Below are 16820 nucleotides of genomic sequence, written 5' to 3'. Positions count from 1 at the left end.
CAGCATTCCACTCCCAGGGGAATCCATGAGTGATTCGTTAACAACACACACACCAGCTAATGGCCAAGGTGTCAGTGGAAGAAACTGGCTGAGGGATATCCACATAGGAATGGACATTCATTCACTTCCTACCAATGAAAAAGTAATGTCCCCCTTTCCCCCAGGACTTTAGTAACGGTGACCAAAGCCTCAGTAATGGGCAGAAACTAAAATGGGCTCTGACAATTTCTATTTTTAAAATGAAATAAAACTATCTATTGATTTACTAAAGTTCCTTTGGGAACTACTGATTAGAAGATAATGCAGGGCTATTGAGCACTTGAAATGTGGGTGGTATAACTGAAGAGAAATTAGTTTTAAATTTTATTTAATCTTAATTAATCTCTCTCTATATAAAAGCCTAAGCGACCATTACGACCGAATGACCAGAATGACTGGGAAGACCAGTTGCTATGATGTGCACTGACCACCAGGGAAAAGACACTCAACACAGGAGCTTCTCCCTGGTGGTCAGTGCACTCCCACAGCCAACCTCCTGCGGCCCCTCCCCCGAGCTGGCCGGCCCCCATTGGCCCCTGGTGCTAAACCAGCCATGGGCAAACTACGGCCCGTGGGCCGGATCCGGCCCGTTTGAAATGAATAAAACTAAAAAAAAAAAAGACCCTTTTATGTAATGATGTTTACTTTGAATTTATATTAGTTCACACAAACACTCCATCCATGCTTTTGTTCCGGCCCTCCGGTCCAGTTTAAGAACCCATTGTGGCCCTCGAGTCAAAAAGTCTGCCCACCCCTGTGCTAAACATTCCTAAAGACCTGCTTCTGGGTCAGGGTTTCATACGTCCCTCACTTCGATCTATTGAAAGACAGCCCTGGACACGAGAGTTTGTCTCACTCCCATCCTCCCCCTTCCCCGGGGGTCGCCGGCCCGCCGCAGTGGCAGCATGGTGGCGAGGGACAGAGGAGAACCGCATGGTGGTGGGGCGCCAATGGTGGCGTTGGCATTGGCATCCAGCATCTGTTCCTTCCATGTCTGGCCTGGCGACCATCGCCTCCTCTCCCGACCCCGCCGGGGCCTTTGGTCCTGGGCTGGGATGGGGAACCAGGGATGGGTGGCAGCAGATGCAGCCCCTTTCCCAGGGGAGCCAAAGGCTGGCTCCCTCCTTGGGCTGGTGGCCAACCTCCTGCGGTCCCTCCCCCACACACGATTCATGCACCGGGCCTCTAGTGTGTGTATATATATATATATTTAAATAGCTACATGTGACTAATGGCCACCACACTAAACAGCACATATTTATATATTTCTATCATTGCAGAAAGTTCTATTAGAAGCACGAATTCGCAGCTACAACAAGACACAAGACAATACAGACTAAGCATCAACTCTTCAGGCCCAGGACCACACGTCCAGTGTTTAACTGGAATTAAGGAAAGTGGGTAAGATCACTTTTACAGATGAAGAATGCACTCACTCTGCACCTTACTGCCCTCCTATCTGAAGTGATTTAGTCCCTGAAGCCAAGAAGAAACAGGTAAGTTCCTCCGCCAGTTAAACAGGGATAAAAGGACCTACTGCACCAATCATAACAGCATTAATATCAAATAAGAAGTCTATGAAGGCGTCTACTGCTCAGTGCTATGTAAAATAAGCTATTTTCACCATCATTGTCCATTACTAAAGGAAAGTAATTCTTTTATTATTCTTTGTTATTTCTCAAATTTAAGGTAACCCTTAAACTTGAGTAATTAATGTATTAACTAAAAATATAAAAACCCTACCACCCCACAATTCTAAACATAGGCATTAGAAATCAAATATGTTTAAGTCAGGATTTCTCAGTCTCAGCACTGCGGACATTTCATTGTCAGGAGCTGTCCTGTAGTTAGCAGCATTCCTGGCCTCTGCCCAACAGCGCCCCACAGACATCATGGAGACAATCAAAACTATCTCAAGAGAATGCCAAGTGTTCCCTAGGGAGGGCAACTGGTTTAGGGAAGGACAAAAGCAGTAGAAATAGAAGGGTATCATCTGATAAATGACTATGAAGCTGTAATAAACAGGACTTTGATCTACCATTACTTATATGTCCTCTATTTGCTTCCCATTTAAATATATGAATAGCCTATTAATTGACGGAATTCTTTAGTATTTGATATCATTTAATCATTGATTATCTGAGATTTTCCAGATATGCTGATTTGTAATTTTAACGTTTTGTAAAATTATGTCTGTAATCAACGTAATTTTACTTCTTCTTTACCATTTTTTAAGCCTCTAATTGTACTATACCTCTAATACAACGTGGAAAGTAGTGGAAATGGGAGGCATCCTTGCCTGCTTCCTGATACCAGTGGAAATGTTTCTTGGGTGTTCCATTAAATATGATACTAGCTTTAGGAATGATCATATCATAATCTTAGCCTTTAGAGATCCATTTTTCCCCTTAGCTTTATTAACATGGCAAATGCTACTAACAGTCTCAATAGTAACCTACTCCGCATTTCTGAAATAAATTCCAGTTGGTCATTATGTATTTTTAATGAGATATTAGAGTTTTTTAAAGAATTTGATGACTTGGATCTAGTATTTTTCTCATTAACTTCTGCTTTTATTGTTATTACTCCTGTCTTTGCGCTTTTTTGTTTTTGTTCATAGCAGCTCTATTCATACTAGCCTAGAAATAGCCCCAATGCCCACCAGCAAGGAAATGGGTAAACAGATCCTTGTGTATTTGTATAATGAAATACTACACAACAATACAAAAGAAAGCGCTACTGATCCATAGCAGCACAACATGGAAAATTCTCAAAAATTAAATATTAAGCAAAAGAAGCCAGACATGCCCTAACTGGTTTGGCTCAGTGGATAGAGCATCGGCCTGAGGACTGAAGGGTCCTGAGTTCAATTCCGGTCAAGGGCACATGCCGGGGGTTGCAGGCTCAATCCCCAGTGGGGGTGTACAGGAGGCAGCCAATCAATGATTCTCTCTCATCACTGATGTTTCTATCTCTCCCTCTCCCTTTCTGAAATAAATAAAACTATATTAAAAAAAAGAAGCCAGACACACAAAAAGGTACATACAGCATGATTCCACTTATATGAAGTTGTGGAGCAGGCAAAATAATTTATGTTAAGAGAAACTGTATGGCTGTTGGCTTCTGGGTGGGAAGTTTTGAGTGGAAAGTAGCTAAGGGAACTTTCTCACATGGTGGGACTATTCCATGCCTTGCTTAGGGTCAAACAAATTTATGAAAATGTAAACTTAAAATCTGCATTTTACTGTATATTTTTAAAGTATTAGGGGAAAATAAAACAATGACAGTCATTAGCATGCAGCTGTGGCTGTTTAAAGTTGCTACATTTGCCGGCTAATGAGCCCTCCTGCACTGAGCCCTGAGCACAGAGCAGAGCTGAAGACAGGGTTGACAGGAGCAGGTAAGGCCACCACGGATGGCTCTGACTGGGTGGCACCCGTTTTGAAATACAGAGTGGGGCAACTGTAAAAAAGTAGGTTTACAGTTGTTAGTATGGAAAACAGTAATGTAATTAATTAATAAGAATGAACTGTTTCATATACCCCCGATTGTGACCGCTCTCTTGCCCACGCTGCATTTTCACAGCACCTCTTGCTGAAGAGTAGTGCTTACATTTAAAAATGTGTGTATGTGTTGCTACATTCCTTTCTTTTGTTTCCAGAGTCCGTGTCCTAAGGTCTTTCACTGATCAGTAAGTAACACGGGCTTCCTGAAAAAGACCTGCGTGGGTAGCCCTTTGGTGTGGTGCCCAGTCACAGCTGGGAAGTGCAGCATTTGAAGAGCCCTCTGGCCAGTGGGAGGTGGCCATCTGAAGGGGATGAGAGAGAAAGAAAAGAACCGCCTTATGCAAGGAGAGGATACAAATGGAAACTGTGGCCCAGAAATTCATTCCCTTTAAACTACCCAAACCTGGGAAAGTCTTCATCTATCCCCAAGCATAGGCAAACCTCAGAGAAACTGGTGAGGATGACAGAATGCTTATAGCAGCATGTTTGCTTACAGGTAATTCACTTTTATCTGAAAATAAAGGGGGGAAAGATTTTGAAACAGTAAGTGTGTTGTCTATTACAAGCCATTTGATTAATGACAGGCATAGGATTATTTTAAGCCTCTTCTGTTTCCAGTTCTTCTGCCTCTCTTGACTTCCTATGGGTTATCTGAACATTTTTCAAGATTCCATCTTGATTTATTTACAGTGTTTTAGTATATCACTCTGTATAGTTTTCTCAGTGGTTGCTCTAAGTATAACAATATACAACACTTGAGTTTTCCACTCAAGTCCTTGTGCTTCCCCACTTTCTAAATACAATTGTCTTAAGTATTTCTTCTATATACATTTAGCAAAGAGCAGTGCATTCTTTTTATTTATTTGTTGTTCCTTTTATCATTTTAAGCTGGAAATGGAATTCATTTAATTTTATTTTTTATTCATATCAATGTGTTTCTTTAGTTTTTCTCTAATCATTGCTTTAAATGCATGCCATACATTCTGGTTTATAGTATTTGTATCGTTTTAAATTTGTGTTTCTCCTTATGCCAGGAGTTGTTAATAATAGGACCTTTTAAATTTCCAGATGAAAGGACCTTTCTGCTCTTTGTTTTTATTTGGAAACTTTATTATTATTCCACTTTAACCAGAGTGTTTTTTTGTGACCTAATATATGATCATTTTTTTAAGAATACACCAAGGTACATAGAAGAATGTCTTCTCTATTGCTAGGGTCTACAGATCAATATTTGCCTATGAGGTTAAATGTGCAGGAATAAATGTAACAAGAATGGGGAAATGTCTCTGAGGAACACTCCTCAGACACGCCTGGAAGGTAACAGGAAATGTGAACAAATGGGAACCCCCCGCTCTCGGGCTGGAAAACCCATCATGGCATTTCCCCACAGCTTGCCCTGTACATTCAATGCAATCCTGATACAAATGCCAACTCTCAGCTGTACGGCCTGAAACAGGTAATACTAAAATTCACATGGGAAAACAAACACTTGAAAAGGGGTGGAGGGAGACTCTAGCTCTATCAGACAGTAAAACAGAGTTTAAAGCCTCTATAACTCAAAGACTGTGATGCTGGCACATAAAGAGACAGGAGGAAATACAATGGCAAGCCCAGAATACTCATGGAAAAGAATCTATGACAGAGGTGGCATCTCAAGCTGCAGAGGTAAAGACAGACTGCTTAAGTAAGTGGTGCTGGGACAAGGGGGTAGAATTCCTCTTTAAATTTGGTGTAGGGAAAGGCTTTCTAACCATGACTCAAAATCCTGAGAAAATAAAAGACTGATAAATGTGACTAGATAAAAATAGCCTCTGCATAATTTAAAAAACGCATAAAAGTGACAGAAGTGCGAGAAAATACTGCAACATACAACAGATACACGAAAAAGTTTTAAAACACGAGCGACAAAAAGAAAAAGACAAGTAGAAAAGACATAAACAGATGATTCACTCTCAAAAAAGAGGCAAAGTTATCCTTCATACATATGAAAAAAATGCTCAAACTCACTGTTAGCAAAAAAAAGTAAAACAACATTGAGATACGATTTCTCACCTATCAGACTGGCATACTTAAAAAAAAAAAAAAAGACAACACATTCTGTTGGGAAAACAGGAAGTCTCATACAGTGTTGGAGAAAATGCAAACTGGCATATGTTTTCTGGAGGGAAATCACACATACATGAACCTTTTAACCCAGCATATGCACAAGCATATTCACCACAGTATCACTTATGATTGGAACACCCTGGAAACTGAAATGCCCATATAGGAAAGCACAGTTGAATAAACTATGGTACATCCACACAATGGAGTACTATGCAGCTGTCAAAAAAGAATGAGGAAGTTCTCTGTGCACTGATATGGAGCAATTTCCAGAACATGACACTAAGTGAAAAAAGCAGAGTATCTACAGTATGCTACCCTTCAGATAAGAAAGAAGAGATTATAATAAAACTAGAGGCCCGATGGATGAAGAGATTCGTGCAATAGGCCTTCCCTTCCCCTGGCTGCCGGCACCGGTTTTCCTCCGGCACCCGGGACCCAGGCATTCCTTGCTCAGGCCCGGAGCCTTCAGCCTTCGCTGCTCCGGCCCAGAGCCTTCAGTCTTCACTCTGCCACTTTGTGCCTATGTATGCAAATTAACAGCCATCTTTGTTGGGTTAATTTGCATACTCTCCTGATTGGCTGGTGAGTGTAGTGGAGGGATGGTCAATTTACATGTTTGTCTATTATTAGGTAAGATGGACATGTGTTTGCTCATTTGTGAAGAGAAAATGCAATAAGAAGTAAAGGAATCAGTTACCTACAGTAGGTGGGTGAGAAAGCAGTGGGAACTCAGATCATAACAGCAGGGGTGGAGGCTATAACTTTGTACAGCTCTGGCCCTTAGTACCAACCACAGCAATAGTCCACAAACCTTTGCATACCCAAAAAATAAACACACAGTCCAAATCAACCAGAAGGAACCAACAGAATGCCAAGTCTAACAAATGAATTTAACCATATGACAAATGAAGAGCACAACCACCTTTAGGAAGGTATGTAAGAACAAAATTTACATATGTAAGCAACTTCGGAAAACAGTATCATGCTTATATACTACTAGAGACCCAATGCATGAAATTCATGCAAGGGGCTCAGCCCTCACAGCCGTGGCAGCTTGCCTCGGCCCTCACAGCCCCATCTTCGTCCGGAAGGTCATTCGGCTATCTGGTCTAAATAGCATATTATGTTTTCATTATTATAGATAAGACTAAAGACAAAAATTTAGTCAGTAAATGTGTTTTTTCACAGGGACATGGGTTACAAATTTGGAAACTAAGTTGTGTGTATTCCAGAACTGAATAAAAATAAGTAAATATGCATTCTAAACAATAAGAACGTGTTCTTCGCTGCTGAAGAAAGAAGTTATGAAGGAAAGAGGAAGGATAAAATGGGTCTTGTGGTGCTAGCCTGGAAGCTTGCTTCCCCTCTCTGCTCCCAGCCATGTGAGGATGCAGGAAGTCAGCAGTACAAACCAGAAGAGGGCCCTCACCAGAACTCAAAATGCTGGCCCCCCCAATCTCGGACTTCCAGCCTCCAGTCTACGGTATTTTGTTATAACAGCCTGAGCCTGAATGAAGTAAAACATTAGCAAAAATCATATAGGGTCTTTAGGTAAACGGTATTGAGCTAATGTGAATTTCCTGGTTCTGATAACTGTACTATCATTATGTAAGACGTAAACACTGAGGAAGATTGGGGGAGGGACATATGAAAACTCAGTTCTTACAAGTTTTCTGTGTGTCTACAAGTAGCTCCAAATAAAAAATTTTTTTAAAAGACCATGAGGCATTCAAGGTCAGAGTTAGGTGTCCTCAGTACATCCAGAGTCTTTCCCCTACTGGTGGCTCAATTACATGTGATATGATGAATGGATAAGTAAAAAAATGACTGACAAGTTATGCTATCTAATGAAGTACTAAGCATGTATAGACAAAACAATAAAAATGCTATAGGTTGAAGTTACTTCACGTATAAAAACAACAGATTAAAAACAGGAAATGAATCTTAAACTGCAAAACTAAGACCTCAGAGGGATCATGAAACACCTTAGGTAAGAACCTGCAGGAGCTAAAGGAACTTTGTAAATGCTATGGGATGGTTGGGGAATTATACAAAGATGTAATTAACCTACTTCAATCATTATATATTTACTAGAGACCAGGTGCATGAAATTTGTGCACAGGTAGGGTCCCTAGGCCTGGCTGGTGATCAGGGGTCTTCCTTCCCCAGATGCCGGCCAGGGCCTTCCTTCATTCCATGCTGCCCCCTGGTGGTCAGTGCACGTCACAACGAGTGGTTGAACTCTTGGTAAGTGGAACTCCCAAGGGGACAATTTGCATATTAGCCTTTATTACATAGGATAATCCTGGGTGACCATAAGAGATAGACTAATTTGGGATGAAAAGAAGATACGAAGTCCTAAACAGCTAGTTTAGGGTTTCCTGGTCCCAGGCTTCCAGAAAATATACTCTAAAATATCTATATATATATAAAAGACTAATATGCAAAGTGTCCCCTCAGGAGTTCGACCAGGGGACCCGGAGTTCGGTTGCTCGCTATGATGTGCGCAGACCACCAGGGGGCGGCACAGAACGAAGGAAGGCCCCAGCCAGCAGCTGGAAGACCCTGATCGGCCCTGATCGCCGGCCAGGCCTAGGGACCCTACCCATGCATGATTTTTGTGCACTGGGCCTCTAGTATTCCTATGATTTGAATTCCTAGTAAGGTGATAGCTTGTAACCTGATCTACCTTAGGATGTTTTTTTCCCCTAACAATCACCTGAAATTGGAAGCAGATAATCAGAAAGTTGGAAAAGAGTCCTAGCCAGTTTGGCTCAGTGAAAAGAGCATCAACTATGGACCGAAGGGTCACGAATTTGATACCAGTCAAGGTCAGGTACCTTGGTTGCATGCTCGATCCCAGCCCTGGGCACGCGAGGGAGGCAGCCAATGGATGTGTCTCTCTCACATCAACGTTTCTCTCTCAGTGTCTTTCTCCCTCCCTTCCACTCTCTCTAAAAATCAATGGAAAAATAACCTGGGGTGCCCTGACTGGTTTGGCTCAGTGGATAGAGCGTCGGCCTGCAGACTGAAGGGTCCTGGGTTCGATTTCAGTCAAGGGCATGTACCTTGGTTGCGGGCACATCTCCAGTGGGAGGTGTGCGGGAGGCAGCTGATCAATGTTTCTCTCTCATCGATGTTTCTAACTCTCTATCCCTCTCCCTTCCTCTCTGTAAAAAATCAATAAAATATATTTTAAAAAAATATCCTGAGGATTAACAGCAACAAAAAAATGTTGGAAAAGAGCCCTCAACCTGATGAAACGTGTATGCCCTGCCCTCCCATGCTGCTCGCCACAACCAGTATGGGAGAATTCATTGTTAAAAGTGTGCTGCCCAGGTCACAGTTCACAGCCCAATCACAAAGCTATCACTCTAGATCAGTGATGGCGAACCTATGACATGCAAACTCATTTTTTTGGTTGATTTTTCTTTGTTAAATGGCATTTAAATATATAAAATAAATATCAAAAATATAAATCTTTGTTTTACTATGGTTGCAAATATCAAAAAATTTCTCTATGTGACATGGCACCAGAGTTAAGTTAGGGTTTTTCAAAATGCTGACACACCGAGCTCAAAAGGTTTGCCATCACTGCTCTAGATCAAGCATGTCAAGCTCAAAGGTTAACACAAGCCAAATAAACAAGGTTTAAGTTTATGTGGGTCGCAAAAAAACAAAAGCTCAATTTTCATAGAAACGTAGGTTTATTTTGATAGAGGCATGCTGAATACAAAAGGCTGAAATAAGTGAGCAATTGTTGACATACAATAATAGAACATTTTAATAAAAATTAATATTTTCTCTTGAACATTAACTTACCAGACACTGAATAACTGCACAAATTAATAAGCATAATGGAAATAAACCTATTTTCTTGTTCTCCGAAAGAGAAATATTTCTTGTTGCGCACACCAAACGAGTCAGTACAAGACTAATGACGTGACAATCAGCTGCTAAAATATTTGCTGCTGGTATTAGTGGAGAGAAATGGTGCGCCTGCACGTAAGGGAGATGAATGCAACACCATTATAGTAATCAATCATTAGCGAACGTTGTAGTTCATTATTAATAATTATGTATAACAGGATATTGTAAAAATTAAGTTATGAAATTTTTTATTAAAATGTTTCTTACATGCTGTTATATTGGCTGGGCCGCAAAAATATTCGTTGTGGGCCACAGGCGGCCTGAGAGTTTGACACCCTTGCTCTAGATCCTTTGACCATCAATAAAACATTATCTTAAGGGAAAAATAAATTACATGGCAAATAAACCCTCAGGTAAGGATTTAAAATGAAAAATAAAGACTCTACAAATCTTAACAACTTCTGATAAATATTCAAATGTAGTCATTTTAAGCAATTACTTGAAAACGTTGAAAAACCAGAGTTATATATATATACATAACTATATGTATATATATATATACATATATATATATATAATCATATTTTTACTCCTTTAACTTGAATTCAACTCTAAATTGCTTGAAATCATTTATCTCAACCAATGAAACAAGATGGGAAAAGGAGGGAAAGGCATGCAAAGCAGGATAAGAAATAATCCCAGGATCAAGCTACTTGTCTTAGCTAACAATATAATGGTTCCATCCATCTATCCAACTTTCCATTAACTTTCTTGTTCAGCATGCAAGCTTAAGATCCATAAGCCACCGTCACAAAAAGCTTGTGGGTCTTTTGGAAGAAGTTTACAAAACACCATGGGAATTCTCCAAGTTTATCTATGAAGTCCCATAGGAAGCCAACTCCACCCACGCACACTTCTTCCCTGCAGCAGCGTTTGGCAAACTATGGCCCACAGGCCAAATCTGGCCCAATGCCTGCTTCTGTAGAGCCCATGCACTATGAATGGCTTTTACATTTTTTAAAGGCAAAAAAAGAAATCAAAAGAAGAGTAATACACCTCCTGACATGTGGAAATTAAATTAAATTCAGATTTGTGTCCACAAACAAGTGTTACTGGAGCACAGCCACTCATCCACGCTGCCTGAGGCTTTGTGCTACAATGGCTGAGCTGAGTGGTTGTAACAGAGACCATATGAAAGATTATCTGCCCCAAAAGTTTGCCAAAACCTGCCCTATATTAAAAGTTTTGCTAATTTGCCTTGAAATAATTGGCTTTAGCTATTTAGCTTTGCACAAACTCCAGATGGTTTTACTGAATACCATCTGAGCAACATAATAGAGAAATTATTGTATCTCGTTGTAGCTAAGCTAAAAGCCAGCATATCCCGATGGCATTTTTTGGGGAAAATAAACAACTATATTTTTTAACAACAAAGTAGTTCGTCCATCAAATCACTTTACCATTTCCAGTGGGGAAAGTTATTACTTTCCTTACTGCTTCCACCACTTAAGATGCCCAAAGTCCTCCACTTATAAACAAAATATGCCAGAATATACGTGTATCCTTTTCTTGAAAGGGACAGAAGAAACAAAATACCAGGTGGCGCAAAGCAGGGGCTAATGGTCACTTTTTGGCGTAATTATCAGACATAAGAGTAACCTGCAATGTTACCTTCTGCCTCAGAATAAAGTCTTCAATATATTCTCCCTACCTGAGCTTTTTAGTAGAACAATTTTCATTCATATAGAAAACTAAAAGAATAGGTCAATGAAACTCCTACAAACTTTGCCTAGATTAATAATCGCATGCTGTCATCTTTGTCTCTTCCATTTCTCCACCTGTCCTAGGCAGAACAGTGACTGAATCTCTAGGAACTAACCGGCAGATCATCGAAACACTTCACCCTAAATACTTCAGTGACCAATACCAGAATAATAATTTTCAAGGAAATACAGATTTTTTTTAAAAAACTTTAGAGAGGGTATAAAAACATGAAATAGGGGGGAAAAAAATCCCCTCCCTATACCCCCCAACAAATTAGTGAAAATACAGGCAACCTCCCAAACCCCAATAATACACAGAGCTAACACTGGAATGTTGGCCAGAGACCACAGGAGTCATTGGATTATCAGCACAATTATCAAGAGAGACCAGGACAGCTTAGCCTCCCACACTCCATGACCTCTCCTTCATGGAGACCACACCTCTGCACTTACCTGAGGGCAGCAGCGTGGTACGTGTCGACATAATCAGAAATGAAGAGCTCTCGGTTCTTGATAACTGGGTCTGTAATAACAAGTTCTCTTCCAGAGTCTGTCAAAAAATCAATTCATTAAGAGGACATTAAAACTGAGTTTCCCAAAAACAATTAGGAAAATCTTACAAAATTTTTCTTTCAGGGTCACCTCCCACTAAAGAAAGCACAATAAATAACCAGGCCTGGGCAGCAAAACAAAACAGAGAAGAGGAATAATGTAGAGCAGAAATAACAAAGACAAATATTCTGCTGGGTGTGTTTTATACCTTTTACTAAAGTTCCCACAGTTTGCTGAAATGCAATAAGCACAAATTTTTTTTAAAGGGAAGAAACAACTATTGCATTTTAGCAATTTGTAAACTACTAAATATTTAATCATCCTGTCCATCTTATTTTTTATTGCTAAGTAGTCCAGGATGAAGTGAAATCAAGAGTTTCCATGGAAAAGAATAACTAAGTTACTCTTTTTAATAACAAACCACAATTTAACTGCATTAACAGAAATTTTTATAGCTTCAAAGGAGAAAATAGTAGTAAGATGTGAAAGAATATCATTTTATCATTCTTCACAACTATTTTTGATGATGGTCGGTCGAATGAAAACCTATCACCAAAAGCAGTGTGAAGAGTGACGGGCACAGACATCAAGGACAGAGCTGGCCGTGGCAACTTCCTCAGGTTCTCTAAGCCTCATCTGCCTCACCTGGAAGCGGGAGCGACACACAATTAATGGGAAACAAATGTGAATCAGCTATCATGGGGTCTAGCGCCTCTCAAAAGAAATCAATGAAAGGGAGCTATTATACATCTAAACAAATGTAATATACATTTCATGTTCACATCTTATGTGTAAATGGAGTTATTGGGCAGACACTACAGTGCCAGGGGAAGAAAAAAGATGCTTGAACAACCTTCCTATTGTTCTGAAAGTCAAGATGCAAGCTGAATTCCAAAACATTCAGGAAAGCTTTGCTTTGAAACTGAAGTTCAAACCCTGAATACAGAGAACTTCAATGATACAGACTCTGTTGAAAAAGAGGAAAGAAATAAAATGCAATCCTGTAGGTTATAAGCATTATTAGTTCATCATTAGGCAAGAAAAAGAAATTACTGTCGTTTCCAAAGAAGACCTATCTCTATCCGAGTTTACAAGGAAGACGTCATGGCACATGCTCAGGTTCTTTCCTTTTAAAGGCAAAAATAACAAAAGAACTCGGCAGAAAGTGAGTATTCCACTAAGGTCGGTCCTCTTTATAAGAAGCTATTTTAGAAAAAATGTTCATAGTAGTGATCTCCATTAATAAATGTTTTCGGAACAAACTTTGTCCAAAGCTATGAAGGGCATATTTACCGTTTTCATTGTGTCGATCCTGAACCAAATGCTGATACACAGAATCTGGAACTTCAGACTGACGGTAGTACCATTTGACGTTCATGAGTAGGTGGTCCCTCTTACTCTGAAAAGGAAAATCTAACAGCATTAGGAACAGGGTTTCAGGTGCCCACAGCTGCATACCATACCCATGAACACAAGTCCCTGGAAACAGATGGACAGGCAGAGAGGGAAACACACAATTACCACCAGAACCACAAAAATACATAAGTTAACGAGGTCAAATTTTATTTTTTCTAAATTACAGCCACAGCACTCCCTCTGATCTGATCCCTCAAAGTTGCTCATTAAAGGGAAACAAAGGAGAGCAAACTTGAATCTATAAATATCCCCAGTTTAACTTATTCAATGTTATATATTTTTATTTGGCATTAACTACATAGTTCTACATGAATACATGCTCCTATCTTAATTTTTGACCATTTTAAATATTTATTAACTGTGTTATTTACAAATATTTATAAACACTGTGAAGCCATTAAGGGCAATACGTTACAAAGAACTTACCCAACAAGGCCTGGCACAGTCATCTCTCCGGGGTTCGCTAATCACCCAGACTGAGTTACACTCTCCCTCCACTTTCCTGCCACTTAATTTGCAGTTATTGCTACATGGCAGACTAACACAGCAAGCTATGAGTAGTGATGAAGGTGCTGAGAGTCCATGAAACATGGACCCTGGCTTATTTATCTTTGAATTAGCAGAGAATTGAACACCTTGTATATAAATATTTGTGAATAATGAGAGTTCTATGATGATCAGGGTCCCCTAAATGTTTGTAAAACACGTAACTTTGTTAGCTATAAAAGTTAACTTTGTTCCTAGTGCATTCAAAGAACACAGTATCAAACACTGCCCTTCCACTTGAAGGCTACACCATGAGGTACATCATCTGTGCCACCGGCTGGGAAACATCTCAACATGCCAGCACACTAGGCTCATCAAACAGCTTCCCAACCAGTGAGGGCCTTAAGACACTTCCCAAGGTGAATGCAATAGAACTCTTCTTAGCAGCTTCTTCCTTGTCATCACAAGTCAGCGGGTCAGAAATGAATGAGCGCTTCAATCTGAGAAATGCCTCCTGTTTATAAAGGAGATGGCTAAATTCTCAAATATGTCAATGGAGCCTTCATTATGCTTCCTGCTTAAATGACGTGTGTGAGTGTATATACACATATATACTATATGAAAAATGTATATATTCTTCACTGAAAGGCCAGTAAGACTAAAAACAAACAAAAAAACCTTTGGTAGAATATTTAAGCCATTTAAAAAAACAGAAAGAAAAACTATCAATAGTCTTGACTCTATGCAAATGTGAAGAAATCTATTCCTAAGTAAATATAAACATCCACATTCTTCCTTTACAATTAATTGTGCCAAATAGACAGACTTATAAAAATAGGACAGCATTACTGGTTTCAATAAAACAGATTGTATGCAAAGAATAATCCTACATAATGGCTATCTTTACTTTCTATCCAATTTGCACTTTATATTCCACACTGTTTATACTGCAGGTGGGAAGATGAGGACAAATCAGTGTGTTAAGTAATAAGAATGAATGCTACATGTAGGAGGTTATGGACAAGAGCAATTACTTCCAGCAGGGAATTATGAAGGAGGTAAAATCTAACCTGGGAAAATGGGAAATATTTCATTGGATTCTTTCTATGCAAAGGATGACACCCAAGAAAGATATAAAGAAAGAGAAAATACAAGACATATCCACATGCACATGGTCCATCTGTGTGCAGCACAGAAAATGTTCTGCATGGTACTGAAAAGAACCTGAATCCTGACTGTAGTTTGGCCTCCAGTGGGGTCCACTAGCCCACTGCTGCCCAGTGGGGTCCACGAGCCCACTGCTGCCCAGTGGGGTCCATGAGCCCACTGCTGACACAAAACAGGAGAGCAGCCAGAGGGCTACAGTTTCATTCCTAGACAAGGTAATAAAAAGCAGGCCCAGTATGAGAGCACTCATCATGGAAACAAACAAACCAGGTGGAGGGGCAGTCTGGTTGACGGTCCTCGGGGCTAAAACTCACTTAAGTAAACATACTGTCTAATACGGGGCTTCTCAACCTCAGCACTGTTGCCATGTGGTCCAGCCAGGGCAGTGTGGAAACCTGTCCTGTGTATTGTGAGATGCTGAGCAGCATCCCCGGCCTCCAGACACACTAAATGCCAGTAGCACCCCTCCCCGTCACTGTGACAACCAAAAGTTCCTGCAAGCAAGGCCAAATGTCCTCTGTGGGACAAATTACCGCCAGTTGAAAACCCATGGTCTAGCAGTTTCCTTTTTAAGGAAAGCTAAATCAGAATGGTAAGACTAAAACCTAGGTCAAGTACTATCAGGTGAAGAACATGGACCACAGGCAACAGAAACAACCTTTTAAAGGTACCATAACTGGCAACTGTACAATGTCTATTTTTCAGAACCACGGCAGTGATTCTTGAAGTATAATATTTATGTTATCTTCTGACCCAAACAGTTAATTATTACACACACACAAAATCACTGTTCTGATTTCTTTGTACCTAGATTTATGACTCCTAATGTTAGACTTGACAGAGGCAGCGGAAAGCCTATTGGACTTTCTAATGCAGTACTACTCAACAACCAGCGAGCGGCAGCATTGCATTAAAAAGCCTCCAGACACTAGATTGCAGATATAACACAACAAAGGTTCTAAAGTAAACTTAAGTAGCTGAAATAGATACACTCTTCCTAAATAGATGAGAAATTTGGTTAAAGATTAAACATCTATAAAGGGAGGTAGTAAATTGTTCCAGAGAGTACTAAACTGACATTAGGTAATCCGGGGGTCCTAGGCCTGTCTGCAATCACTAGTTGGGGGGGGGGGGGGGAGGGGTGACCTTAGTGGAGTCACCAAGCCACGTGACAAGTGAAGGGACGGAACAAAATTATTTCTATGGTCCCATTCCATTTTGCTTATGCTTAGATTTCTTCCCCAGACAAAACCAAATAGATAAGATGGGATTAGGGGTGTTTTCTCTACATCAACATAATGGCATTAGCCAACATTACCACCCTAAAAAGGTTTTACAAATTAAAATGTCATCTTCCATGGAAGCTAACTGCAGTGCACGGAGGAACACCAGAAGGGAGCAGAGAGCAAACCCCTCCCCCACAAAGCTCCCAAAGCCCCTCAGGCTCAGGGGTGCTGCTCAAATGTGAGCCACCAGAAATCATCTCTTCCCGCTACTCGGCAGTCAGATTCTGCTCAAAATCACAGAAAATTAAAGGTAGAAGTAAGCTCAGAGGTCATCTGATTCAACCCAAACCACCTGGGTTTAAATCATGGCTTTGCAACTTACTAAGCTGTGTGACTTCGGGCAAATGGCTCTTCTAAGCCTCCATTTTCTCATATGTAAAATGAGGAAAAAATAATAGTCTCTAGCTCTTTAGGTTGTGAGGATTAAATAAATGAATATAAGTAGAGTGGGTTGGCTCTCAATAAATGCTGGATATTACCACCACTGTTTTACAGATGAAAAGAGAAGTCAAGCTATAATAAGAAGTGGCTTATAAATTTGCTTTTCTCCAATACAAAAAGCAGGCTAGCAATAGCAATAAAAAAACAAATCATGTAGCAAATTAGGTGGATGTATCTTCGGTTTTGCA

General features: G+C 40.2%; 1 protein-coding gene across 1 annotated transcript in view; it reads right to left on the bottom strand.

Annotated features, from left to right (window-relative positions):
* Positions 1 to 16820, bottom strand: part of RERE (arginine-glutamic acid dipeptide repeats) — a 398085-nt gene that overhangs the window by 147145 nt on the left and 234120 nt on the right. Inside the window, exons 5-6 of the mRNA XM_081087056.1 lie at positions 13130 to 13235; positions 11738 to 11834 (exon numbers count right to left, since the gene is read on the bottom strand). Of these exons, the coding sequence (XP_080943182.1) occupies positions 11738 to 11834; positions 13130 to 13235 (203 nt within the window). The remainder of the gene's footprint in view (positions 1 to 11737; positions 11835 to 13129; positions 13236 to 16820) is intronic.

Source organism: Myotis nattereri (genome assembly GCF_964212035.1).
Source record: "Myotis nattereri genome assembly, chromosome: 3".
In the NCBI taxonomy this organism is placed as follows: domain Eukaryota; kingdom Metazoa; phylum Chordata; class Mammalia; order Chiroptera; family Vespertilionidae; genus Myotis; species Myotis nattereri.
This window is presented reverse-complemented; position numbering and strand designations above follow the sequence as displayed.